The 25485-nt window shown below is 48.2% G+C and overlaps 1 protein-coding gene, 1 long non-coding RNA gene and 1 pseudogene across 21 annotated transcripts; 2 read left to right on the top strand and 1 right to left on the bottom strand.

The window, feature by feature from the left end:
- Positions 1–3791: 3791 nt before the first annotated feature.
- LOC309607035 (type III endosome membrane protein TEMP) lies at positions 3792–7937 on the bottom strand. Of its 15 annotated transcripts, none has more exons than XM_082345110.1 (5): positions 7564–7937; positions 7130–7156; positions 6238–6315; positions 5207–5323; positions 3792–5060 (listed from the first exon to the last, which is right to left on the bottom strand). In XM_082345110.1, the coding sequence occupies exons 4-5, from the start codon at positions 5223–5225 to the stop codon at positions 4738–4740; spliced, it is 342 nt and encodes a 113-aa protein (XP_082201236.1). In that variant the 5' UTR covers positions 5226–5323; positions 6238–6315; positions 7130–7156; positions 7564–7937; the 3' UTR covers positions 3792–4737. The 15 variants fall into 15 exon arrangements, with proteins under 15 accessions (XP_082201236.1, XP_082201231.1, XP_082201229.1 ...); XM_082345105.1 differs by lacking the exon at positions 6238–6315 and adding an exon at positions 6142–6205; XM_082345103.1 differs by having other exon boundaries at positions 7471–7566.
- On the top strand, positions 7819–24227 carry LOC309607086. Of its 5 annotated transcripts, XR_014232244.1 has the most exons (5): positions 7832–7945; positions 11958–12113; positions 14205–15243; positions 22757–22850; positions 23936–24227. It is a non-coding gene; the product is annotated as an uncharacterized lncRNA (long non-coding RNA). The 5 variants fall into 5 exon arrangements; XR_014232245.1 differs by lacking the exon at positions 11958–12113 and having other exon boundaries at positions 7834–7945; XR_014232241.1 differs by lacking the exons at positions 11958–12113; positions 14205–15243 and having other exon boundaries at positions 7819–7945; positions 22739–22850.
- LOC309610514 (hypoxanthine-guanine phosphoribosyltransferase pseudogene) lies at positions 12305–14198 on the top strand (annotated as a pseudogene). The gene is made up of 3 exons: positions 12305–12326; positions 12990–13373; positions 13747–14198. The product of its transcript is annotated as a hypoxanthine-guanine phosphoribosyltransferase pseudogene (transcript).
- Positions 24228–25485: the final 1258 nt, after the last annotated feature.

Raw genomic sequence — 25485 nt, 5'->3', positions numbered from 1 at the left:
GGAAGCTCTGTGGGTTTTGTAGCAGGAAACTGACAACTACTCTCTCTGTGAGGCAGAGGCCATTTTAAGGAGCTGCTGCCGAGAATGACCAAGAAAACAGCGAGGTTGCTGAAGGCTTTGAGAGCCCGCGGGAGGCTGGAGAACAGGCAGGAATGGAAGCACGGCCTGGGCGATGGGGGCAGCGAAGGGGGGGTTCCTCAACAGCACGCAGAGGGCGGGATGCAGGCCTCAGGTTGGAGTGTCACCTGGAGTGTGTAATGGTGACATGACAGGGCAGGTAAGCTGAGGATACTAGCAAGAGGGAGGCTGACATAGGGGGCCCTGTAATCTAAACTGATGTTGGGGGAAAAGACAAGAGGAGCTGATGGAGACGGCACAGAGAGGTCTGGATCTCCTAGAAGCTCCCATTGGGCGGCAGGCGAGGTGGAGGGAGAGAGACCTGCCACATGTTCCTCCTGGGCCACCTGGATGCTGGATCCTGGAAGAACATGTTCCTGAAATTTCCAAATGTGTTCCAGTCCAGGTGGTCCTTCCATCATATCCAGTCACACCCCTCCTGAGACCTCAGGCCCCCCTCGAGGAGCTTCCTCCAGGCCTCGGGGGACCAACACAAGCTCAGTTCTTGCACACTGACTGTGCTGCCTTCTGGACTGCTCCCCGGGACCTGTGAGACTGCCCTGGGCATAGCAGAGACCGGCCCACTCTGGTCCCCTCCCCAGCCAGGGATGGGACATACCACTTCTACCCTCACAGCCTGCTCTCCCAAACCTGGAACTTCTCGGCCCCCATTCACACGGGGCAGAGGGGCGCCAGCCCAGGCAGGGTGGGAACAAGTCCAGCTACCAGGAGATTCCTTCACTGGGTCTGTTTGATCATGACTTAGACGTGAGATAAGGGCGTTATTGCTGAGTGAAGCAGGCACGCTGCAGTTAACTTGTTTAAGCCTCAACTTCTCAGTCTATAAAATGGGGTGCCTGCCTAGCAGGGCGGTTGTCAGGAAGTGCTAACACATCAGTATTATTATTGTTATTGTTGTCGTTATTTTTATATTCTACAGCATCAGAACTTCTAACTCAAGTCCTTTGCTGTTCTGAACTGAATCTTCTGACCTGAGTCCTGGGAAACAGAGAAGTTCAAATCCCAGCCTGGAGAGAGTGAGGAGGAGGAGGCATGGCGAGCTCCTCCTTCAGGATTAAGACTGATCACCTGTCCTGGGAAGCAATTGCCCTGGCGGTGCCCATACAGATATGGCTAATACTTGCAGATGCTTGCTCTGTTCTACTTTACACGTCACTCATTCAATCCTTCTAAAATTGTGTGAGGCAAGTACTATTATGATCCTCATTTTACTGAGAAGAAATTGGAGCGCTGAGGGGGTAAGTAACTTGCCCAAGGTCACACAGCAGGTAGATGGCAGAACTGGGATTTGAATCCAGATAGTCTGTGCTCTCAACTCAGTTTACTGCTCCGCTGGGCTTCTTCAACTTCATGTCCATGGCTTGTGTGACCCCTGTCTTTGGCCTCCACACAAGGACAATGGATGTGGCCTTACTCTGGGGGCAGCAGGATGAGGCAGCCAGGAAGCTAGGCTGTCCTCTGCAGTCAGGTCTGGGTTGGGGCTCCCTGGGAAGAGAAGGTGATGCCAGCTGCTGAGGGGTAAGGACAGGGTGCAGGGCCGGGGGCAGAGATGGGCTGGGATCAGGGTCTGAAGCCAGAGGAGGGCAGACCAGAGGGAGGCCTGGCTGAGTGCCAGGCCTCCCAGCAGTTCCAGCATCCCCGGGCCTTTGAACCTGTGGACCCAGGTGGTGCTCCCTCTTCGTGCCTGGGGCCAGGCATGCAGAGCTCAGTGGGAACCATTCCTCAGGGGAATCCAGCAGGGCTGCTCTCAGGGTCCAAGTTTCCTGCCACCCACAGCAGGTTCTGAGAGGAAGCCTTCCCTGCCAACCCTTCTTGGTGCTGGGCTCAGAAAAGTGACTTCTAATCTGGGGTTGGGCCCTTACCTCCTCCTGGATCCCTCAGAGGTTCTGACCCAAGTCCCCAGGAAGATGTGAAAACGGGGACAGCCGAGCTCTTTCCTAACCCCGAACTGCAGGCAGGGCAGCCCCTCCAGGTGGACCTTGGGAACGCATGAGGGCAGGGGACAGACCCACCTGGGTTCCCAGCAGCTCCCCCCCCGGAGGCCAGGACACGCTCTGCTACTCAGCCTCCTCTCCGGGGTCTCGGGCTGGGGCCCACACAGGGCCTTCCCGGGCCTGCGAGGGGGGCAGCTGTCTCGGGACTGAGGAACAATGGCTGGGGTTGGGCTCCCCTCCTCCCTGGCGGCTTCTCGCCAAGCTCTCCTGCCACATCCTCCTCTGCAGATGAACCCTCCTTTGCCAGTGTTTCCCTGCTCAGTCCTCAGCGCCTCCGCTACCCTGCCCCCTCCCTGGTGATCTGATTCACCCCCGGGGACTCAGGGACCCTATTGTCAATGATTCCCAAGCCCACATCTACAAACCGGCCTTCGCCCTGTGAATCCAGCTGCCCCAGGCATCTCTCCCCCGGAAATCCCATGTCCAGCATTGAACCCTCACTCCCCCGAAACCTGCTCTTCCTCAAGTGCCCAGCCAGCCAGTCAGAAACCAGGGTGGCTTCGCTGATTCCCTACTCCCCACGTCCAGCGGCCAGAAGTTCTGTCAACCACCCCTCCCATCGGCCCCCCACCCCTTCCAGATGTGACCCTGCCTGTCACACCTCTGGAATCTCTCTGTTCCCTGTACCACACCTTAGTCATGTCTGGGTCTCCCCCCTGCAATCCATCCCCACGCACAGCATCCCCCTCTTCAGCTTCATCACTGGCACGGGCCCCCTGGACCCTACACTGCAACCCTCCTTGACCTCCTGCCTTTTCCTCAAGCACCCCCCTATATTAGTCAGCCCTCACTTTCTTTCTCTGCTGGCTCTTTCCTCAAAGGCTAACACTGCATCCGGTGGACACATGTGAGTGGCTGCCAGGTTCCCGACGACTTCCCCTTTTCTGGCTGGGACTGACCTGGAACAAACAGGTGGGCTCCCCAAATCACAAGTGGACTACGGGAGCCTGCCCCCACTGGTCAGAACTGGGACAGAACTGACTGACAGAACTGGTCAGTAGTAGATACTTTTCTTTTTTTTTTTTTTTGGCTGCGTTGGGTCTTTGTTGCTGCGCGTGGGCTTGTCTCTGGTTGCAGTGCGCGGGCTTCTCATTGCAGTGGCCTCTCTTGTGGAGCACGGGCTCCAGGCACGCGGGCTTCAGCAGCCGTGGCGCGCAGGCTCAGTAGTTGTGGCGCAGGGGCCTAGTTGCCCTGCGGCATGTGGGATCTTCCCAGACCAGGGCTCGAACCCGTGTCCCCTGCATTGGCAGGTGGATTCTCAACCACTGTGCCACCAGGGAAGCACCGCAGTAGTAGATCCTTGACTCAAGCTGGGCCAATCAGATTCTAGCACCTGAATACTGGAGACCCAGAATCAAGAGTTTGGAAGTCCCAGGCATGGAGCCTCGTAAGTGCCCATAAATGACAAAGCACTAGAGGTCCCATGCCTGACCTCAGGCGCCTGGGACCACCTGCTTCCTGCCCTCCTGAGTCAGCTGTCCCTTTAATTCACCCCCAAAACTCCTTTCCATTGCTTGCAACCAAAGAAGCTTAACTCAAGACTCTGCCGTCTTGAAACTGCCTCCCTTGCCCCAAACTCCCCCCCAGCAACCATGACTCTGTCCTTCTCCTCTCTGCCAAGGTTCTTGATAAAGTCTTCCACAGTAGACTCCACGGGAATTCAACAAAGTCAACAAATATTTATTTAGCATCTGCCGTGTGAGAGACTCTGAGGACACAGAAGAAGGCGCAGACTGTGGCCTCAGAGAATTCACAGTCTAGCCCGGTAAGGGGTTAGTGCAAATTGTAATAAAGATTAAAATTAAACGTGGTAAGAGACTGGTAGGGAAACTCACAGGTGTTAAGGAAGGGAGGGGCTCTGGGAAGGTGTCCCAGGGAGGGGATGTCCGAGCACTGTCATGGCTTTGAGCGACAAGGGACATGTTTATGCACAAGTTTCAGTTCAGGAAAATAAAAAATGAGTGACTTCTTCCTATTTTTATTTAAAATGAAAATAGATTTATTAGTATCTGTGAAAAACATAATATATTATAACTATTTAGATTACCACTTGATTGATAGGAAAAAAATCTCCCTAAGAAACTTGGCACAATGATTTTCACCTGCTAAGATGTTATCACCTGGGCACATTTGAAATGCTGGCAGGTAGGCAGGCCCCATGGGGTCTACTGGCCAGGGATTCTCATCACCGTCATAAAGGACTTGGGAGAAGAGAAGGGCAGGGAGACAAGGGAAGAGGGTGAGCAAAGGTCCATGGAGAAACAGCATGGTAGGTGGGGGAGGAATAACAAATAATTGGTTAAGTAGGGAGTAAAGTAGGGAAAGGCAGGAAAGGAAACCAAAGGCTGACAGAGGCCTGATTTCATAGCCAGGGCCTTGGTAGGCTTTATCCCAAGAACAGGAGGGAGCCATTGAGGGTTACTGAGCAAGAGAGGGTCATGGTCACTTTGGTGGCTAGTGTCAAGGAAGGGAGGATTGATCTACCCCTGGTCAGCCCTTAAGCCCTAGCCACCAAGTCCCTGAGGCTTGCGGTTCCCACAAAGTATCTGCTGACCTTAAGCTGTCAGGCATAGGGGTGGGGGTGGGGGGGTCCGAAGATGAGGGCTCAGAGGGAGAAGTGGTCCCTACTTCCCTCCGTCCCCAGCCCACCAACCCCAGGGTGAATGTAATTGTCCTCGATGAAGCCATCGTCATCCTCATCTTCACCCACCTCGGGGCGGACCCCTTTCCCTCTCCCAGACAGCGGGCGGTGCTGGTAGCTGGCACGGTATTTGCGGCAGAGGTGGCATTTGGCAGCAAGTGCGATGAGGAGAGAAAGGACCACAGCCCCCAGCACGACCCCTACCAGCACAGGCCATGCCCGGGCCCCGCTGCCCAGTCCAGGGGATACGGCGGATGCTGTGGGGAGCTCCGAGGGCTCCCCAGTGGCTGCAGAGAAAGGGACAGTGTTAGGGATGGGGCCCCGGATTGGCTCCCTGGTGAAACTGAGAGGAGTGGGGCAAGTTCCTCCCCCCAACCTCAGCATCTAAGGGGTACCCAATCCCCTCCTCAGCCTCCCTCCCACTATCACTCACTTCGGTTTGCCTCACTCATTGAGGGGCCAGAAGACACTGGTGAGCCTCAGCCTCTGGCAGAAGAGCCCTGGCTCTAAGGAGACTCCCAGACGCCAGGCAGCCGCAGGGCACAGAGTCCTGGAACATACACATACGTTTGGATGTCAGGGATGGCCACAGGGCGCATGTTCCAGGCCACACTCACAGCTGTGTGAGGGCGCTGCACAAACTCCGGAGACTGGACAATTGACCATAACCAGTTGCCCGCAGGAGAAAAACAAGCCGAGCCACGGAAATTGGCTGTTTGTAAGGGAACACCCGGAAGTGGCTGGAAAAATAACTCAATGCTGGAATTTACTGAGCACAACTTATGATTCAGTCAACAGGCAACGTGCTTACAGAACCTTGTAATGTGGGCATAAACATTATCCCCACTCTCCAGGTGAGGACTCTGAGGCCCAGAAAGGTGAATTAACTCAGCCAAAGTCCCAGGACTTGAACCCAGGTCTCTGACGCCAGGGCCCAGAGCCCAGGCTGCTCCCCTGCTTGGTAAGCTGAGGATGGTAGGTGGGGCAGAGGCAGGCCTGGCTTCCAGGGGTTGGACGACAGCAACTGCTGGGAGGTAATGGGCAAAGTGGAGACCACGCATGGAGGGCGGTGCTGGGCTCCACCCAGGACAGGAAGCTCCAGACACAGCCTGGCCCCTCTGCTCCTGAGTCAGAAGCCCTGCGTCCACACCCACCACCGCTACCCTCAGCCCTTCAGGCACATTCCTTGTCCTTTCACCTCTGCCCCAGGGGGCGGCGGTGAGCTGTATTCTAGCAGTAGCCAAATGTAAGTCAACTGGATCAGGAAAATATCTGGCTGAGAATCACTAGGGCTGGGAAGGATCTAGAGAAGGACGAGCATCTGAATTAAGGGAATATCTGGAGGAAGGTCATATAGGCTCAGGATACCTGGAGGAAGAGCATCTGGGCCAGAGGAGTGTCTGGGGGAGCAGCACCTGATTCTGGGGAGTACCTACAGGAAGAGCATCTGGGTTACAGAAGTACCTGGAGGAGGAACAGCTGGGGCTGGAGGTATCTGAATCAGAGGAGGACCTGGGAGGAGTGTCCAGGCTAGGAAAGCACCTAAGAGAGAAGCACCTAGTTTAGGGGAGTACCTGGCCATACTCTTTAATATCAATACTGTCATGATGCCCTCCCTCCTCAACTCCACATTGTCACCAAGCCCCATGAGTTCTTCCTCTCAATATCCCTAGAATGCCTATGCCCCTCCTCTGCGCCCCGCCGCCACTGCCCCAGTCCAAGCCACCTTCATCTTGTACCTCAACTCTTGCAATAACCTCCTAACTGGTCTCTCCTCAGCTCTCATCCATTCCTCAGAGTGATGGGCCTATGGCTCAAATCTGACCCCATTACTCCCCTGCTTAAAAATCCTGCCCAAGTTCCCCAGGCCCGCAAGGCTGCGTGCAGATTCCTCAGCACATCCTTCAAGGCCTCGCAATCCAGCACGCAATCCAGCACACAGCCCCCAGTTCCCTCCCCGTGCTACACACACACACCTACACACACACACACACACACACACACTCACACACACACCCTGCCTTGCCCTCTTGTTTCTCAGCCACCCCCTCCTCAGTTTTTTGAGTCCCTCATCCCTCAAGGCCAAATCAGACCATACCTGCCTGTGAGGTTGTCCCAGGGCCCCCCTCATCACCCCCTTCACTGCCCTGGCCAGTTACTAGATGGGCAGCTCCCTGGTCAGGGGCTGGGCCGAATAGCGTGCGCCCTGGCGCTGGCAGAGAGCTTAGCAGTCAGCCGCTCCACACATGTTTGTGAGATGAGTGAATATGGGGGGAGGGTAGGTGGGGGGTCATTAGAAAGGAGGAGTAAATCATTCACTCATCCATTCATCAGCAAACATTCATTGGGTGCCTACCACGAGCCCGGCACTAGGCATTGGGTCCTAAAAAAAAAAAAAACAGAAAGGATTTTGTTAAATTGAAATGAGTTGAATTCAACCTGACATTTTTAAGATTTTACTCCTACTCCTTTCCTTCCTGCCCTGTCCCTGTGAATTCTTCCCAAGGACACACACACACACACACACACACACACACACCCTCAGACTGCCACTCCACCCCTTCTGGTCACATTTCTTCCACCGACAAACACGCACCCCACCCTGATTTGTAGCTCCTTTCCTGCTCCCAAGAGCCCTCGGGGATCTGTGGGTTCCCCATCCCAGGCCCCCCCAGTGTCTTTCCCTCTGCTCCCCACCTGTAGGAACTGTGCACTGTCCGCGGAGGAGCTTCCAGTTAGAGCCGGCAGGACCCGGCCAGGTGGGCGGGCCAGAACTGCAGCTTGACTCACCTGCGGACGCAGCAGCCAGGCGGGGCCGAAGCCGCAGGTGAGGGCGGAGAGCAGAGCCTCCAATAGGGAGGACTAATGCTACATCTTCCCAAGAATTGCGGAGAACCTTCTGGCGCAGGCGTCACCCCCACCCCCAGTGCCGGGGGCGCGGGCGGTTGCGGGGTTAGTGCCGCTGGGATCCAGGGAGGGGGCAGTCTTCAGCAGGCAGCAGCTCAAGCTGGCGGCCCTGATAAACAAGTGAATTTCCGGTGACAGGTACGAAGTCCAGAGTTGAAGAGGGACGGCCTGTGAAGGCGGCCGGCCGGAACCAGAGGGGAGGGGGGTAGGCATTCTCCAGGCAAAGCCAGAGGGACCAAGAAGACGCAAAACTGCCTGCAAAAGTGTATGTAAGCGTGTCTGTGTGTGTGTGTGTGTGTGTGTGTGTGTGTGTGGAGGTCAACGGAGAGTGTGAGTTCAGAGGCCTTTTGAGGAGTGTGTATGTGCCCTTGGGGGGTTATTGTGTGTATGTGTGTTTACCTGGACAAGGTACAAGCCTCTATCTGGATCTCAAGGATCCTGTGACCCCACAAAGCTAGGCTCTGAACCTCTACCTTTTGCCTTACTCCTCTTCCCCAGGCCGAGTGCCTCCTTGTCCTTTCAGACCCTCATGGAGTCACGTTCCCAGAGCCCTCCGTCTAGCCCAGCAAGCCCCGCCTCCACCCTGGCAAGCCCCGCCTCCACCTGGCAAGCCCCGCCTCCTCCATCCCCAGAGCACCGTCTGTCACAGCATTGCTTTCACGATCTTGTAATTGTTTCTTCCTGTGCTGCCTCCCCAACTAGACTAGCAGGGGAGCTCTCCCAGGGTGGAAACAAGTTTGACAGTCTCTGGGTTCCCAGCACCTGCCGCAGGGCAGGCTCTCAGTAAATATCTAAGGGAAAAAGGGTTCCATGAGCTAAGCCATGCTGGCACAGGAGTTCACAGGAACCCGCAGGGCACAGCGGAGCGAGGGCTGCTGCCAGGGCTTGCAAGTGGGGCACGGTAGAACTGTGGCTGGAAAGTGGAGGCCAGTTCATGCAGGACCTTGAAGATCTTGGCTCCCAGTCTGAACTCCTACCGCCAATGGCCCCTTCCTAACTCTCCCACCTACACCTCACACTCTCTGCTGCAGTCACACCAAACTGTTCCCTATTCCTAGAACCCACCATGCTCTCATCTCCCAGGCTTTGCATGCGCTCTTCCTGGGACCCCTGCTTTCCTCCAACCTTAACCTTCATCCTCTCCCCCCACATGTCCACCTCCCACTTGGCTGACTGTTCCTCCCATCACATGGGCCCCAACTTAGGTCCTCTTTATCTAGATGCACCCTAGTTTGGATCCCTCCTCCCCGCTCTGTGCCCCCTGAAGACCCTGGCCCTTCTCCCCCATAGCCCTGACCACACAGCATTGTGATTTTCTCTTTACTTGTCAGAGTGCCCTATGAGCCTGTAAACTCTGGAGGTAGGGTCTGTGTCTGTCTTGTTCCCCTTCAAATCCCTAATATCTAAAATGACAACAATAAATACTCCTGAAATAAATGAGAGGAAAGTGGAGATTATCCTGGATGGGGCAGTGAAGAGCCTAGGAAGTTTTAGGGTTTGGGTTTGATTTTGAAGCAAAAGGAAATCACAGGATTCAAAAGATATTCATTGAGCACCTACCATGTCCTGGGCACTGTGCCAGGTGGTTTTGTTGTTGTCGTTGTTGTTTTAATTGAGGTATTCACATAGCATAACCTAGTTCACATAACAAAAAATTCACCACATCAGTCAATTTAAGTGCACAATTTAGTGGCATTTAGTACATTCAGAATGTTGTGCAACCATCACTCTATGTAGTTCTAAAACATATTCTTCACACCAAAAGGATTCTCCCCACTCATTCAGCAATCACTCCTCATTTCCCCCTCCCCAGCCTCCAGCAACCTCTAATCTGCTCTCTGTCTCTATGGATTTGCCTATTCTGGATATGTCCTACAAATGTAATCAGATTTGGGCCAGCTTTTTAATGAATTATTTCATTTAATCCTCCTGACTGTACTATGAGATAGATGTTAATTATTTCCTTAACAGATGAATAAAATGAGGCCATGAGAAGGTAATTTGAGTGAAGTCCCACAGAAGAAAACAAGTAAAGGTCTACCCATCCATTAGTCAGCCATTTATTCAATGAATACTTACTAAATGCCCACCACAGAGCCACAGCCAGCCCATATGGCAAGCATTGCAAAATAGCAAAAGGCCACCTGCTAGATGCCCCACAGCATGGAGAGCAGAGAGCAGACTGGATACTGGCACCCACCGGCCCATCAGCCAGGAGCTCTGGTGCAGTGAACAACCTTCACAACCTTCTATGGCAGACCTGGCAACCACGTGGTAGGCTCTGTGCTAGCTGCTGGGGAGAGTTCCTGCCACCATACAGCTTTCATTCTGGTGGTGAAGGTTGACAATACACAAGTAAAGAAATAAATACGATTATTTCAGATAATGGTTAGTGCTATGAAGAAAGTAAAATAGCTTCGAGTGATGAAGTTGTGGAAGGGGCTGCTATTTTTTTCTTTTTTAATAGCTTTGACTTCTATGGGTGACAGTCTTTTTTAAAAATATTTATTTATTTATTATTTATTTTGGCTGTGCTGGGTCTTAGTTGCAGCACCCGGGATCTTCATTGCGGCATGCAGCATCTTTAGTTGCGGCATGTGGACTTCTTAGTTGCAGCATGTGGGCTCTTAGTTGCAGCATGCATGCAGGATCTATTTCCCCAACCAGGGATCGAACCTGGGACCCCTGCATTGGGAGTGCAGAGTCTTATCCACTGGAGCACCAGGGAAGTCCCGGGGCTGCAATTTTATATTAGTTAGTCGGAAAAGGGGGGGACTCACTGAAGGGGGGATGTTTGAGCTGAGATCTGAATAAGAGTGAGTGAGCAACCATGCCAATACCTGGGAGAAGAACATTTCAGAAAGAGGGAACAGCCAGAACAAAGATGGAGAAGCAAGAGCATGGCTTGTTCAAGCAACAGAAAGGAGGCCAGCTGGATAGGGTTCAGTAAGTGGGGAGAGATGGGAGGAGCTGCATGAGAGGCCTGTTCAGAGCCAGCTCAGGTGGCGCTGCACTGGGTCCTTCCCTCCGTGAGATGATGGGAAGCCACTGATGATCGGAGTCGGGGACCAAAGGACTGGCCTTCTTCGGCTTCTGTGTGAAGAATGGACTAGAAGAGGCCAAAGCAGAAGTGGGGCGGCCAGTTAGGGAGCCGTTGCTATCATCCCGGAGAAGGGGAATGTGGCATCAGGGTGGTCAGGCAGAAACAGGGAGAAGTGCTCAGATTCTGGATGTACTTTGAAGGTGAAGTCAGCACGATTTGCTGACTGGATATGGGGTTTGAGAAAAAGAAAGGGAGCAAGAATAACTCCAAAGTTTTGACCTGAGCAACTAGAAGGATGGAGTTGTGGGAGACTGCGGAGGGGACAGCTTTGGAAAGGCAATCTGTACCTCAGTTTTGGACATGTTACTTGTGAGATGCCCGTGATTCATCCGAGTAGAGTAACATACTAAGTAGGCAATAGCATAAACTAGCCTGAAGGCAGCAGAAGGTAAGGGCTAGAAATATAAATTGAGGAACCAGTAAAAAGTGGATGGTTTTTTAAAGCTGGTCATCTAGGTGAGGCCCCAAAGAGAAGTGCAGAAAGAGAAGAGGGCTGAGGGCTGAGCCCTGGAGCACTCGGGCAGCAGAGGTCAGGGAGTGGAGGAGAAGCAGGAAAAGAGGCTGGGGAGCGGCCTGCGTGGTGAGAGTCAGACAGGCGAGGGAGGTGCCCTGGAGGTCAGAGAAGAAAGCGCTTCAAGGGCAAGGGCTTCACCAACTATGCCAAATGCTGAGGCTAGGTCAACTAAGACAACACGAACTGAAAATTGACATTGAATTTGGCCGTGTAGCCATCACTGGTGACCTTGACAAGGACAATGTCACTGATTTGTCAGGGACAAAGGCCCAACCAAGCGATGCATGGGTATGGGAGCAGAGGAAGTAGAAACAATGCCTTCAAGGAATTTTGCTATAAAAGAAGCAGAGAAATGGGGCCGACATGGGAGGCGAGTGTGGGATTAAGGAAGGATTTTTTCAAGGCTAGGAGCTTTTAGACCACGTGTGTATGCTGGTCAGAATAATCCAGGAGAGGGAGGAAACTGATGATGCAGAAGGAAGAGAGCAGGAACAGTGGGGGTGGGAAGTCCTTAATGGCATCGAGGGGTGTGGGGTTGAGCGCACAGGTGGAGGGCTGGCTTTGAGCAGGAGCAGGGAGGTTCCCTCTGAGGAAGGAGGAGGGTCAGGTGAGTGATATGAGCCTTAAGGAGTTTTCTTCCCATGGCTTCTGTCTTTCCAGAGAAATAGGAAGCAGTGTCATCAGCTGAGAGTGAAGAGTGGGGAGCGGGTGCTGGGGTTCGAGGAGAGAAGAGAAGGTGCAGGTTCATCATCCTGGGGCTTTGGAGAGAGAGTGGAGTGTGGTAGGCTTGCCAGGCAGCATCAGGACCCCCTTGAGGTGAGCGGCATGAATTTAAAGTGATATCAGTGAGGGTGGCTGAATGTTTTGTTTTCCAGCCACTCCAAGTGTGCAGGTGGGGAGAAGATGGAGCCTGGAATTTAATCAGGATTGGGGCCTTGCCAGGCAAGTCTGATAAAGCCAGAGAGGGGCAAGAGGGCTGAGCTGTAGGTAAGGCAGTGGTTGACATGATGGCCCAGACAATCAGGCCAGGTAAAGAGGGAAGTGAGGATGGGGTCGGGGAGGGGTGAGGAAACCTGAAAAAGTGGTAGGATTGATAGATTTTAGGAGTGATTACTGACATACTAGAGAAAGTTGAAAACACAGAAGGTGGTGGGCAGATGACGGCATACAGAAATGGAGGTTACCCAGGGGATACAGACAAGCCCTAGGACATGAACCATGGAGTGGTCCTGAGGTAGGGTTTACAGACCAGTGGTGGTTTTACTATTACCTGAAACATATCAACTCAACCTGCTGAATCAGAGGTCCAATGATTATGTGCTAACAGCTCTATGAGTACAGAGGCAGAGGCAGAATTTGAACCCAGGTCTTCTGCCTCTAGGTCCAGCACGTTTCCAGATACATCCCCACTGCTCCTATGAGTAACACTATCAAGGTGTTCCATTCCTCACAATCATTTGAAGTGACAGATAGCAATCACTGCTTTTCAAAGATTTGCTTATATTTCCCAAAGGAGACTTGGGGTGCTGCTATTAGAAGAACCAGGAATGAATGCTGAGCAAGCAAAAGAACGAGGTGTCCTGGTCCCCAGCCTGCACCTACTTCCTCCTCCACCTCACCCAACCCCTCCCTGTGGCAGACCCAGGGCTCTTAGCCTTGGGGTAGTTGCGTCCCCTTTAAGAAGCTGATGAGAGCCCCGACTGCCCTCAGCCCACACACCAGCCAGCTCCGTTAGGGTGACCTGCAGCCCCACCGTCGTGATTAGTGATAATGAACCAGTTTATGACCTGGATTTATTTTGTATACCTAATCATTATGCTGAGGATTTGGAAAAGGTGTTTATTCCTCATGGACTAATTATGGACAGGACTGAACGGCTTGCTCGAGATGTGATTGAGGAGATGGGAGGCCATCACATCCTGGCCCTTTGTGTGCTCAAGGGGGGCTATAAATTCTTTGCTGACCTGCTGGATTACATCAAAGCACTGAACAGAAATAGCGATAGATCCATTCCTATGACGGTAGATTATCAGACTGAAGAGCTACTGTAATGACCAGTCAACAGGTGACATAAAAGTAATTGGTGGAGAGACTTCCCTGGTGGCACAGTGGTTAAGAATCCGCCTGCCAGTGCAGGGCACACGGGTTTGAGCCCTGGTCCGGGAAGATCCCACATGCCACAGAGCAACTAAGCCCGTGTGCCACAACTACTGAGCCTGCGCTCTAGAGCCCACGAGCCACAACTACTAAGCCCGCATGCCACAACTACTGAGGCCCAAGCGCCTAGAGCCTGTGCTCCACAACAAGAGAAGCCACCTCAATGAGAAGCCCACGCACCATAACAAAGAGTAGCTCCCGCTCTCTGCAACTAGAGAAAGCCCGCGTGCAGCAGCGAAGACCCAACGCAGCCAAATAAATAAATAAATAAATAAATAATTTTTTTAAAAAGGTAATTGGTGGAGATGATCTCTCAACTTTGACTGGAAAGAATATCTTGATTGTTGAAGATATCATTGACACTGACAAAACAATGCAAACCTTGCTTCCCTTGGTCGAACAGCATAATCCAAAGATGGTCAAGGTTGCAAGTTTGCTGGTGAAAAGGACCCCTCAAAGTGTTGGATATAGACCAGACTTTGTTGCATTTGAAATTCCAAGCAAGTTTGTTGTAGGATATGCCCTTGACTATAATGAATACTTCAGGGATTTGAATCATGTTTGTGTCATCAGTGAAACTAGAAAAGCAAAATACAAAGCCTAAGATGAGAGTTCAAGTTGAGTTTAGAAACATCTGGAGTCCTATTGAAATCACCAGTAAAATTATCAAATGTTCTAGTTCTGTGGCCAGCTGCTTAGTAGAGCTTATTGTATGTATCTTCTAAGAATTTTGTCTGTTTTGTATTTTAGAAACGTCAGTTGCTGCATTCCTGAACTCTTTATTTGCACGATGAGCCTATAGACTATCAGTTCCTTTTCGGTAGATTGTTGTTTGACTCCTGAATGAAAAATCCCTTAAACCACATCACTATTGAATGAAAATATTGAAATTGTATCTGTAAGAAACATTTAAAGCAAAGAATATATTAGTTTTTAAATTGGTATTTTAATTTTTATATATTCAGGAAAGAACAGAAGTGATTGAATATTGTTCATTATACCACTGTGTGCTTAGAAAAGTAAGAAGCAATCAGTTTCATATCAGTGACAGCATTTAGAGGTATCATTATGTTCGATAAACCATATGTCCTGGAATTATTTTAGTAGGTTTCAGTAGTATTAACTGTATTTTCCCACTGGTTCAGATTATTTCCTGTGAATCTTTGTCAACAGTTCCTTTTAAATACAGATCGGTAAGTTCCAAAAACCTGCCACTTTTTTGAGTCTTCAATGTAAAATCCTTAAAATAAAGGCTGTCTCTTTAAAAGAAAAAAAAAAAGCAGCTGATGAGAAAAACAAAATGCATTTGCACACCCAGTCACAAATATGCTCACAGGCTTGGCAGGGAGTAAGGGCTCAATAAAAACTTGTCGAATGAATGAATGGTTGGAATTCCAGGGGTCTCACTTGCTCTCTTGGGGTTAAGAACTGGTGTTAACACACCAGTTCCTGCACACTGTGTGTGCAGGAACCTCTATTCTATTGTAAACAGGTACCCCTTTGATTAGGTAGAGCACCTCTTCTTCTTTGCAAGCCTCTGAAGGGTGGCTGCCCATTTCCTGCTCCCAGTCGTGTCCAGCCTCCCAGCGGTGGAGGTAGCACCATCCTGCCCTCTTCCTCCTTCATTCAACCCCCATCTTCCCTGGAGGCTGGCTGTTCCCTGCTCCTGTTCTGCCAACGCTGACCTCCTGGACGTGCCCCAGCATTCAGAGCATGCCTGATGTAATCCCAGCGGGGACTGGGCTTGAGACTTGGTGAAAACAAGCTCTCTGACCTGGTCATCACTGAAGTAAGGTCAAAGGATATATTCCCAGTGGCGCTTCCCAGACCTACACCTGAAACTAGGGAAACGCTTAGACATCACAGCTTCTACGGTTTCCTAACTTGCTCAAGGCAGACCAGCCTGTCTGGGGCCATGGTATTCCGCAAAGCCCTGAGGGAGAGCTTGCTAAACCTCCTCTATCCCAGTCAAAGCACCCTGAAACTCCAGTATAATTACCTCAGATGGTTCACATCCAACATCCAGGTTCACGGGACAACTTCCTCCCAAGCCACCAGCTCCAACTTGCCACTCCGGATTTATAATTGGACATCACAGGTGCCCAGTGTGATGAGGTAGCCATCTGTGGCACCCTGTGGTCAGTTATCTCTTGGGTAACTGGATCTGGGGGGAACAGAACTCAGCAGACCTGGCAGAGGATGACCATACCCTCTCCCGAGGGATGTCACGCCCAGGCCAGTGGCCAGAGGTGGCAGAACAGCTGGACAGAGTGGCCCCAGCAGGCTGCCCCCCCCCAGCCCTGCCTCCCTGGGTTCCCTGCAGTGGGAATAGTCATCTCTTCCACATTCTCACTTTCTCCTGGGGTCTGGAAAGGAGGAAAGTAGGTCCCACCTGAGACCCCAGGAGTGTTGGAGCATTCCTGAGTGGAAATCCTCTCGTGGCCAGCACCACTCATGCCTGGGAAAAGGCATTTCTTCCCACGGGAACAGGAAGCCCACTCCTGCGTGCTATGGCACACACACCCACTCCGATGCCCCAATCAGAACAAGCGTCCCTTCCTCAGGGTGTGGGCAAGGATGGAGCACCAACATGCCTTCAGGGACAAAGGGTTAAGAAAAGGGTGGGACATCTCTATGACATTGGTGAATGAATCATGAGAGCTAACGGGCTTGCGTCATCACTACTCCTTATCCTCAAATAACATTTGAAGTGAGATTGAGCAGCCAGGAAGCCATCCCCGCTCTTCAGCCAGGATATGGATCCTGCAGGAAGGAAGGTGTGTCTATGGCCGGTGGTGGCAGTTTACTCCCATAAAATGTGCTTTGTATTCTAAGTAGGCTTGCTGTTTTTTGAGGCCAAGGACAATGAGTCATTTGTGTCAGGTGCTAGTGGTTCTAGGATTTCAGAGTGATCTGGGGGTGAAGCAAGGACCTGGTGTACCTTAAAGGCAAGACGCCCTGAAAATTCATGCCTGCCCATCTCTGCCGGCCCACGCTTGCCTTTTAAATGGCCCCCACTCAATCATGACACAGCACGGAGATGAGCAAATTATTTTTCTGGAATAAAACCTCTAATGCTTTCTGAGTACATAAGGGTTGGCTTTTTAAAATCATTTGTAAGACTTTGGAGGTGACACATGCAGATGGTAGCCACCCCCTGTGAATGCTGGAAAAGACTTTTACCCTGCTTGCTATCTAGGCAGGACCATTTAGCAGGCCCAATGCGGAGTTAAGCTCTCTGGTTGTGGATCCAATTGTCTGGGGGTCAAAGCTGAGCTCCACCACTTAACACCCTTAGGAAGCATCAGTTTCCTCATCTGTAAAATGGGGATAATCACAATGAAACCTGCCTCAAGAGGTGGGGAGCCCATGAGGAGGCGTCAGTACCTTTTCCTGACACCTGTAAATGTTCAGTAACTGTTAGTCATTCTAATGGGGTTTGTTGGCATTCTATGTAAGACCTCTGCTTGCAGTACTGGGTAATTTCATTCTAACCAAGGTCGATAAAAGTCTGTTATGCTTTAAGAAGGTCCTGAGCTTTGAACTATCTGAACCCTCTTTGGGGTGTTGATACCAGCTTCTGGCCTCACAGGGTTCCTCGGGGCCAAATGGCCTTTGTCAAGCAGTTTGTATAAAAGGGACTTCATCCAAGCCTTGTTGGATTAACTGCAGCTTCCTTTAAATAAGGGCTTGTTTTCAGAAGCTTTCTTTTTCCAACAAGGGAAAAGAACACAATGGATTCCAAGTAATCTACAGTCCTCATCACAGCTTGTCACAAACACCTGGCACATCTTTTCAGCCCAGAGTGCAAACACACACGCTCCCTCACTTGCTAACTTCAGGAATCCAGCCCCAGCCTGATGTTCCAAAAGCATTTGCTGACAAACTTCCTCTCACTATAGAGTTATTTCCTGGAAGAACAGCAAAAACTGTTTTTGAATTGACAATATGGCTTTAGTTGTTGCTGAAGTGAAGTGAAAGTACAATTGTTACCACCTATTTACCCTAAAAAAGACAAACAAACCTGAAAACAATTACTTTTTTTTTTTTCTTTGCTGATCAACATTTTTCAAGCAAAGACAGGACTTAGGAATTGGGTTAATGTGTTGCTTATTTCAAAAAAAGAAAATTTCTTAATGTTTTTTGGGCAACATTTTACTTGGGGCTTCAAAAAGCAATTGTGATGAACAATAGAGAGAGTTAAAGCACTTATGGAATAGACAGACACCGGCATTTGGGGTTGCACATAACAAAGAAATATCTTAAATATTTTTCAAAATATTCTAGGAGCCAAGACACAGGGGCATGCTTTAGGAATGTAATAGGGTGGGGGGCATATTGGAACTACCCATTTCCTTTAAAATCACTGAGGAAAACAAAGCAGCATTCAGCTTCACATACTGACTTTACACAGTTTATACGTAATAGCTTGACTTAAATCCAAGAAGCAAAGATGGAACTCTCACTCTGTTTATTTTGAAAAATAATTGTATGGACACCCAGGTAACCCACGCTTGTCAGGCAAGTTTCCTTGGGAGGAGTCTCTCTGTTATTTAGAAGAGGACCAAGTTAGCAACCTTATTTAGATGGCCTTGGTGTCAATTTTGAGGGGCAGCTTGCAGAGACTAATTTTCTTCCCCTCTGTTCACCCAGCTCTAAATTTCACAAGCAGTTTTTTTGTGTGTGTGCATAATCTGCATAACAATTTCACCCAGATGGGTCTCAATTCCACCACCATTTCTGCAAGAAGACAGTGGAACTTGTCTACATATAACATTAAATCGAATTCATGGGTATTTTCAAAAGAGCCTATCAAATGTTTCCACAAATATTTACCTGCAAGCTAAGACCATGGAATTGTTATAAATCAGTTTGTTGTCTGAGCCACCTGTTAAGGGAGGCTAATGCAGCTTGGAGAAACCAGCTTTTCTGTCCCTCTTAAACATGAGGGTCACTGGATAAAGGTGAACCCAGCCCACTGGGGTGACCACAGGCAATGGGCCTTTACTCTCCTAAAATAAAAGAATAATCAAGAAAATTATGTTTTGACGGGTTTGCCGCTGAGCACTCCCTCCAAAACAGTACTTAATACCACAACCAGACATTCATGCTCCTGAGTTCTCTCAGGAGTGGTAGAATGCTTTTTGCCTTTTTTTAAACCAGGGAAATAAATATGAGGAGCTGAATTGCCATTATTTCAAATTAATTTTATTTTATTCTCAAAAAGGTAATATGAGTCAGAGATCAGAAAAAGATAAGATATACAGTGAAAGTGCTCACTGCCACCCCCCCCCCGTTCCTATCTACCTTATTCTTCTCACCCCAAGTAATAACATACTTGTATTAATTTCTATTGTATCTTTCCAGTTTCCTTATGAAGATGCAAGAAGTGTGAATATATATTCTTATTTTCTCCTTTCTTAGGCAAAGTCCAACATACTATGCACACTGTTCTGCATCATGTTTTTTTCACTTACTAGATAGTGTGTCTTGGAGAGCTTTTTAAAATCAGTATATAGACTTAGAGAGTTTCTCCAACCATTTTTTTAAATAAATTTTATTTATGTATTTATGTATTTATTTATTATTTTTGGCTGCCTTGGGTCTTCATTGCTGCGCGCGGGCTTTCTCTAGTTGCGGCAAGCAGGGGCTACTCTTTGTTGCAGTGCGCGGGCTTCTCATTGCGGTGGCTTCTCTTGTTGTGGAGCACGGGCTCTACACACACGGACTTCAGTAGTTGTGGCACGCGGGCTCAGTACTTGTGGCTCGTGGGCTCTAGAGCATAGGCTCAGTAGTTGTGGCACACGGGCTTAGTTGCTCCGCGGCATGTGGGGTCTTCCCGGACCAGGACTCGAACCAGTGTCCCCTAGGCAGATTCTTAACCACTGCTCCACCAGGGAAGCCCTCTATAAACTTTCATAATCACGAAATTGTGTGTTAACGTGTTATCTTTTTCATAATCTTTGCCCATTCATATACTGGATTTTATGTGTCCTTATTGATTTCTAATCTGTAATGATGAGTTACAAATATTTTTGACATTTGTCTCTTATTTTTGCCTTTCAGTTTCTTTTATATTTAGTAAATTTGATTAATCTTTTCTTTTAAGGTCTGTGGATTTTAAAGCTTAGTTAGAAAGGTAACCCAATCCAAAGTTATAAGAGAATTTACCCATGTTTTCTTCTGGTTCTTTTGTGGGTTTTTTTTTTTTTTTTTTAAAGCTATTTTTAAGCACATCAAGTTTTTTTTTTTTATTAAGTAATTAACTTATTTATTTTTGGCTGTGTTGGGTCTTCGTTTCTGTGCGAGGGCTTCCTCTAGTTGCGGCGAGCGGGGTCCACTCTTCATCGCGGTGCGCGGGCCTCTCACTGTCACAGCCTCTCTTGTTGCGGAGCACAAGCTCCAAACGCGCAGGCTCAGTAGTTGTGGCTCACGGACCTAGTTGCTCCGCGGCATGTGGGATCTTCCCAGACCAGGGCTTGAACCCGTGTCCCCTGCATTGGCAGGCAGATTCTCAACCACTGCGCCACCAAGGAAGCCCTTATTTTTTTATGTTTAAATCTTAGACCCATTTGGAGTTTATTTTGATATATTATGTAAAGTATAGATCCAACTTTATTTTTTCAGACAGTTACCTGTTGTTGCAACGTCATTTATTAAAAAGAAACAACTTTTCCCACTGATTCAAAATGCCACTTTTTATGCATACTAATTTCCTGTTTGTATTTGGGTCCATTTCTGGATTTTCTCTTCTATTGGTCTATTTGTATGCCGGTAACACATTGTTTTAATTATTGAGACTTTATATAGAATATGTTTTATGTCTTGGAAAATATTGATGTGAAATAAATCACCCCAAAACTTAGTCATTCAAAACAACAATTGTTTTATTATATCTCACAGTCTCTGTAGGTCAGGAATTTGGGAAAGTGTTGGCTGGGTGGTTCGGGCTCGTTCGGTTATCAGAAACTAACCAGAACTGGAAGTGTCGGAGGGGAGGAGCTGGAGCAACTGGGTGCTGGTCAGGCGTCCCTTTCTCACCATGCAGCTTCAAGGTTTCTTCATGTGGTCTCTCTGTGTGAGCTAGTTCACACTTCCTCACAGCATGGTGGCTTCAGAAAAGACAGACTGTTTACATGGCAGCTAGAGTTATAGTGCAAATGCTTCCAAGAACAAACTAGAAGCTGCCTTATCTTTCTGACCCCGGCAGCATCATATTCTCTGCAATCATTTTATTACAAGTGGGTCAATCTCATCCAAACCCAAGGAGAGGAGAAATGACCCCATCTCTCAGTGGGACAAATATCAAGGTCACATTGTAAGAAAAACAGGTGGAATGGGAGAAGATACTGTGGCCAATTGGGGAAAATACAATCTACTACATTTTACTTTCTGATAGGACTGGAACACCCTTCATTGATCTTCTATTTCAGAGTTTTCCTGGCTATTCTTACCAGGAGAAAACTCCTTTAAGTAGCGTTTTTAGAAATCTGATACTTGAGGTGAATTCACTGATAATCATGTGTTAACCTTTTATCATTTTCATAATGTACATTTAGTTCTAACTATGGATAAGCTCTCACTATCAGATATGATTCATTTCTAAAAATATGCTTTTAAAAAATTAAATAATAGGGATGAATGTTGTGTTTGGTCAGGGAGAGGATGGGTCTAAGATAAAAAGCACTGCTCCTGCCCCATGTGGTAATGGATTAGAGTTGGGGACATCCTTATGAACTGATGTTTAGTTTACTATAAATACAAATTGCTATATATAGAAATATTTATAGATATGTATATATGCACGAGTTGGTATAAACACATATTTCTTTGCTCTATCCGCTGAGAGGGCCTAGAAGCAATAATACCCCAGTAGCAGTAAGCACACTTGGCACCCAGATTTTGGTTTCTAATATCATTCTCAAATAAAATTAAAAAAAAAAAACAAAACAGGGCTCCTTGGAGAGATGGCTCATTCTAGGACTGGAGCAGGAAACACGCAACATGAGCCTGGAGCATCTTGTTAGAGTCAGGAAGTAAGGAAGTGGTAAAGAACAAACAAATAACAACAACAACAATAAAAAACCCTACATTGGTGGGAAAATGTCAAAGGAACACAGGAGCCAACTGAAAGCACTACCAACAGCCAAAGCTGGAACAATTGAGCAACAAAATAAATAAAGTAGTATTGGATTATAACCCAAAATATGAAATAAATATCCATGAGTGCATGGTGTTATAAAACAAATAATTGACTAGATAGATAAGTGATAGAGAAGGGGGACATATCTCCCTTTCAGAAGAATTCTGATTAATTTATGTAGATAAATAAATGCCTATGTAGATAAATAATGCCTGCATCTATGTAAAGATACAGTGTGTTCTGAATGATAAGGGGGAAAAGGAGCATATCCTTACAGATGACCCTTCCAAACCCTTGTTGGACTTCCTCGTCTCCTGCGGCCTTCACCTCCTTGCCACTCCCACAGCGACCCCATAGACTCTGCCATAACCCAGAAATGCTCTACGGGTCTCCCCACTATCGGAAAATAGAGTGTTCCTGTGAAACCTTTAAGCTGAAATGGCATAAAGCCAAGAAGCAGTTACCTTAGGATGCATCTCGCTAACAGGTGCACAAAATAAATCGAGATTAAGCACAGATGCTCACAAACGCAGTTCAGAGCTCTGGGGGCTTGATGCTGAGATGCTGAGTATAGTTTCCGGGGAAGGAGCTTGGCAGTCTACAACTCTAGCTGCTCAGGGTGCAAGCTGCCTCTATAAAAATTCCCTGCAAAACAAACGCTGAATGCTATTTTTGCTTTTCACCTTTTTTCATAAAATCGTGAATCCTCCTCGGATTTCTTTTGGTCAGCAAAAACAGATACTAAGGCAGGTCTCTCATAAAAGAGAAAAAGTGGGGGATACCTGTAACTCTCAAATTCAGACCTCGGTTTTGACTTCAGCCATCTATCCCCCAACCCTCTTTGTCTGTTACCCCATTAGACTAATGCTACACAAAATGTGGCCAGCAGCCCAGCGCTAGTCTGACAACTGTTACATAGAGACAAGGGCTAAAACCTTGGTCTCATTAACCTGCTCCTAGATAAGGACTACTCTATGGTCTGAATGTTTATCCCTACCCCCCGCCCAACATTCATACGTAGAAATCCGAATGCCCAATGTGATGGTATTAGGAGGTGTAGGCCTTTGGGATAATTAGATCATGAGGGTGAAATTACAGGCATACCTCATTTTATCATGCTTTGCTTTATCATGCTTCTCAGATATTGCATTTCTTACAGATTGAAGGTGTGTGGTAACCCTGCATGAAGCAAGTCTATCGGTGCCACTTTTCCAACACCATTTGCTCACTTCATGTCTCTGTGTCACATTTTGGTAATTCTCACATTTCAAACTTTTTCATTATTATTATATTTGTTATGGTGATCTGTGATCAGCGATCTTTGATGTTACTATTGTTATTATTTGGGGGCACCTCGAACTGCGCCTATCTAAGATGGTGAACTTAATCGATCAATGTTGTGTGTTCTGACTGCTCCACTGACCGGCCAGTCTCCTGTCTCTCCTTCTCTCCTTGGGTTTCCCTGAGACACAACAATATTGAAATCAGACCAATTAATAACTCTACAACGGCCTCTAAGTGTTCAAGGGAAAGAAAGAGTTAATTGATGCAGACGTCATTGTCTTATTTTAAGAAACTGCCACGGCCACCCCAAGCTTCAGCGACCACCACCCTGACCAGTCGGCAGCCAACAACATCGAGGCAAGACCCTCCACCTGCAACAAGATTACAACTCGCTGAAGGCTCAGAAAATTGTTAGCATTTTTTAGCAATAAAGTATTTTTTAATTAAGGCATATACATTGTGTTTTCTAGACATAATGCTATTGCACACTTAATAGACTACAGTATAGTGTAAACCTAACTTTTATATGCACTGGGGAACCAAAAAATTGTGACTCGCTTTACTGCATTATTCACTTTATTGTGGTCTCGAACGGAACCCACAGTATCTCTGAGGGATGCCTGTAATATGTTTATAAAAGAGGCCTGAGAGAGCTCCCTTGCCCTTTGGCCCTATGAGGACCTGAGACCTGGAATAGGGTCCTCACCAGACCATGCTGGCACCCTGATCTTGGACTTCTACCCTCCAAAACTGTGCGAAATAAGTGTTTGTTGTTTATAAATCACCCAGTCTTTTGTTATGGCAGCCCAAAGGGACCGCGACAGACTGCGTCTCCAAAAGCAGCAGCCCCAAAGCTACAGATTAGCTATGAAAAATACACAACCATCTTCAGTATCAGTTGATACCATCGAGCAAACACAGACCTCTTTAGCTCCACAGCCCCACAGTGGAGCACGAGGCTGCCCCCATGAGCCTTGGACAGTTGCAAAATCACATGTCCTTTTTCAGTTGTTATGGGCAAATGATAACTAATTTCATTACCTTTCCTTTTCAGGTCCAACAGCAGGCTTCTTACTAGCAACATTCTAATTGAAGGTGACTAAAATCTGGCATTTGGAAAGTAAAATGGCATGAAGACTAGTAAAAATCTCTGCTTCAGAGTTCCTCTAGGAGGCCTGGCTTCCCTGAACCCCTGGCGACCTGGCAAAACTCCTGTATGTGCCAAGAGCTGGAATCCCCACTATTTGCAGGAAGGCGTCTTACAGAGCAGTGAATTATCAGCCTTGTGTGGAGTTAGTCATGCTGCTATTCTTACTTTTTTAAAAAATAAATTACCTTTAGCTCTATCATTATCAGCTTTGTTTTGGATTGGAGGGTTGACCTCACAATATGTAGAACTGCATATCTGCATTAACGTTATTCTTGGTCTGTAACTTTCCAATGACTGAGACTTTGAGAAATGCATTATGGTTTAAGTATTCCTATTGCAGTAGCCAGATGTATACACAACCCACTCAAAATTAGTTGGTGTGGTGACAGTTCATTTGTGACATGCTGTTTGTAAACAGATGCTACTTAAGTTACTTGCAACATAATCTCAACACATGTAAAAATATACTTTTACGGGGCTTCCCTGGCGGCGCAGTGGTTGAGAATCTGCCTGCCAATGCAGGGGACATGGGTTCGAGCCCTGGTCTGGGAAGATCCCACATGCCACGGAGCAACTAAGCCCATGAGCCACAATTACTGAGCCTGCGCATCTGGAGCCTGTGCTCTGCAACAAGACAGGCAGTGATAGTGAGAGGCCCGCGCACCGTGATGAAGAGTGGCCCCCACTTGCCGCAACTGGAGAAAGCCCTCGCACAGAAACGAAGACCCAACACAGCCATAAATAAATAAATAAATAAATAAATAAAAATTAAAAAAAAAATATATATATATATATATACTTTTACACTTATAGGACATTGTTTTATAATATAAACCCTTATATACAAACTCTGCAAGATGTGCATTGTGCTTATCTACAGATCATTACTACTGGGTTTTGTCTCCCAGTTGAAAGTGGGGAGGCCAGATGGGCCTGTAGTCTCTGTCATGCTATAGTGTCACAGAGCAAACACCTGTCATTTTCCAGATCAGATGCTGCCCAAGTGCTCTATGTATACATACAAAATGACATTAGGCCCACCAGGTTCTCCCAGAACCAAGGGGTAAGTTCTGACTACAACCCTGCCAGACAAACTGCCGCAGTATTTCCCAGCTGCTTCCTCACGCCAGAGTCAAAGGTCTTGGCACCAAGATGAGCTGAAGACTAAGAAGGCATCCACCACCCCCACTCCCACCCGAGTCTTGTCCACAGAAAGCTCTTCCCAGACTCACACCTAGGAACGGGGTGTCCGGGGGCCTACAGCGTGGGCCTGGGGGTCTTCCCTGATCTGTTTTTCAAACTACACCCGGAGTCAACGTCTCTCCAGAGACTTTTCAGGGATTTTCAGATGAGCCGCAGGGCTAAACCAGCTCAGTTAGGCTGCAGGGGCCCAGCTTCCCCCAGACAGTGAATTAGAGCCTGGTGAGTCCAAAAGAGAGTCCAGCTTTCACCTG

The sequence above is a fragment of the Balaenoptera borealis genome (genome assembly GCF_965194805.1).
Source record: "Balaenoptera borealis genome assembly, chromosome: 1".
NCBI lineage: Eukaryota > Metazoa > Chordata > Mammalia > Artiodactyla > Balaenopteridae > Balaenoptera > Balaenoptera borealis.
Note: the sequence above shows the minus strand (reverse complement) of the source record. Positions and strands in the feature narration are given on the sequence as shown.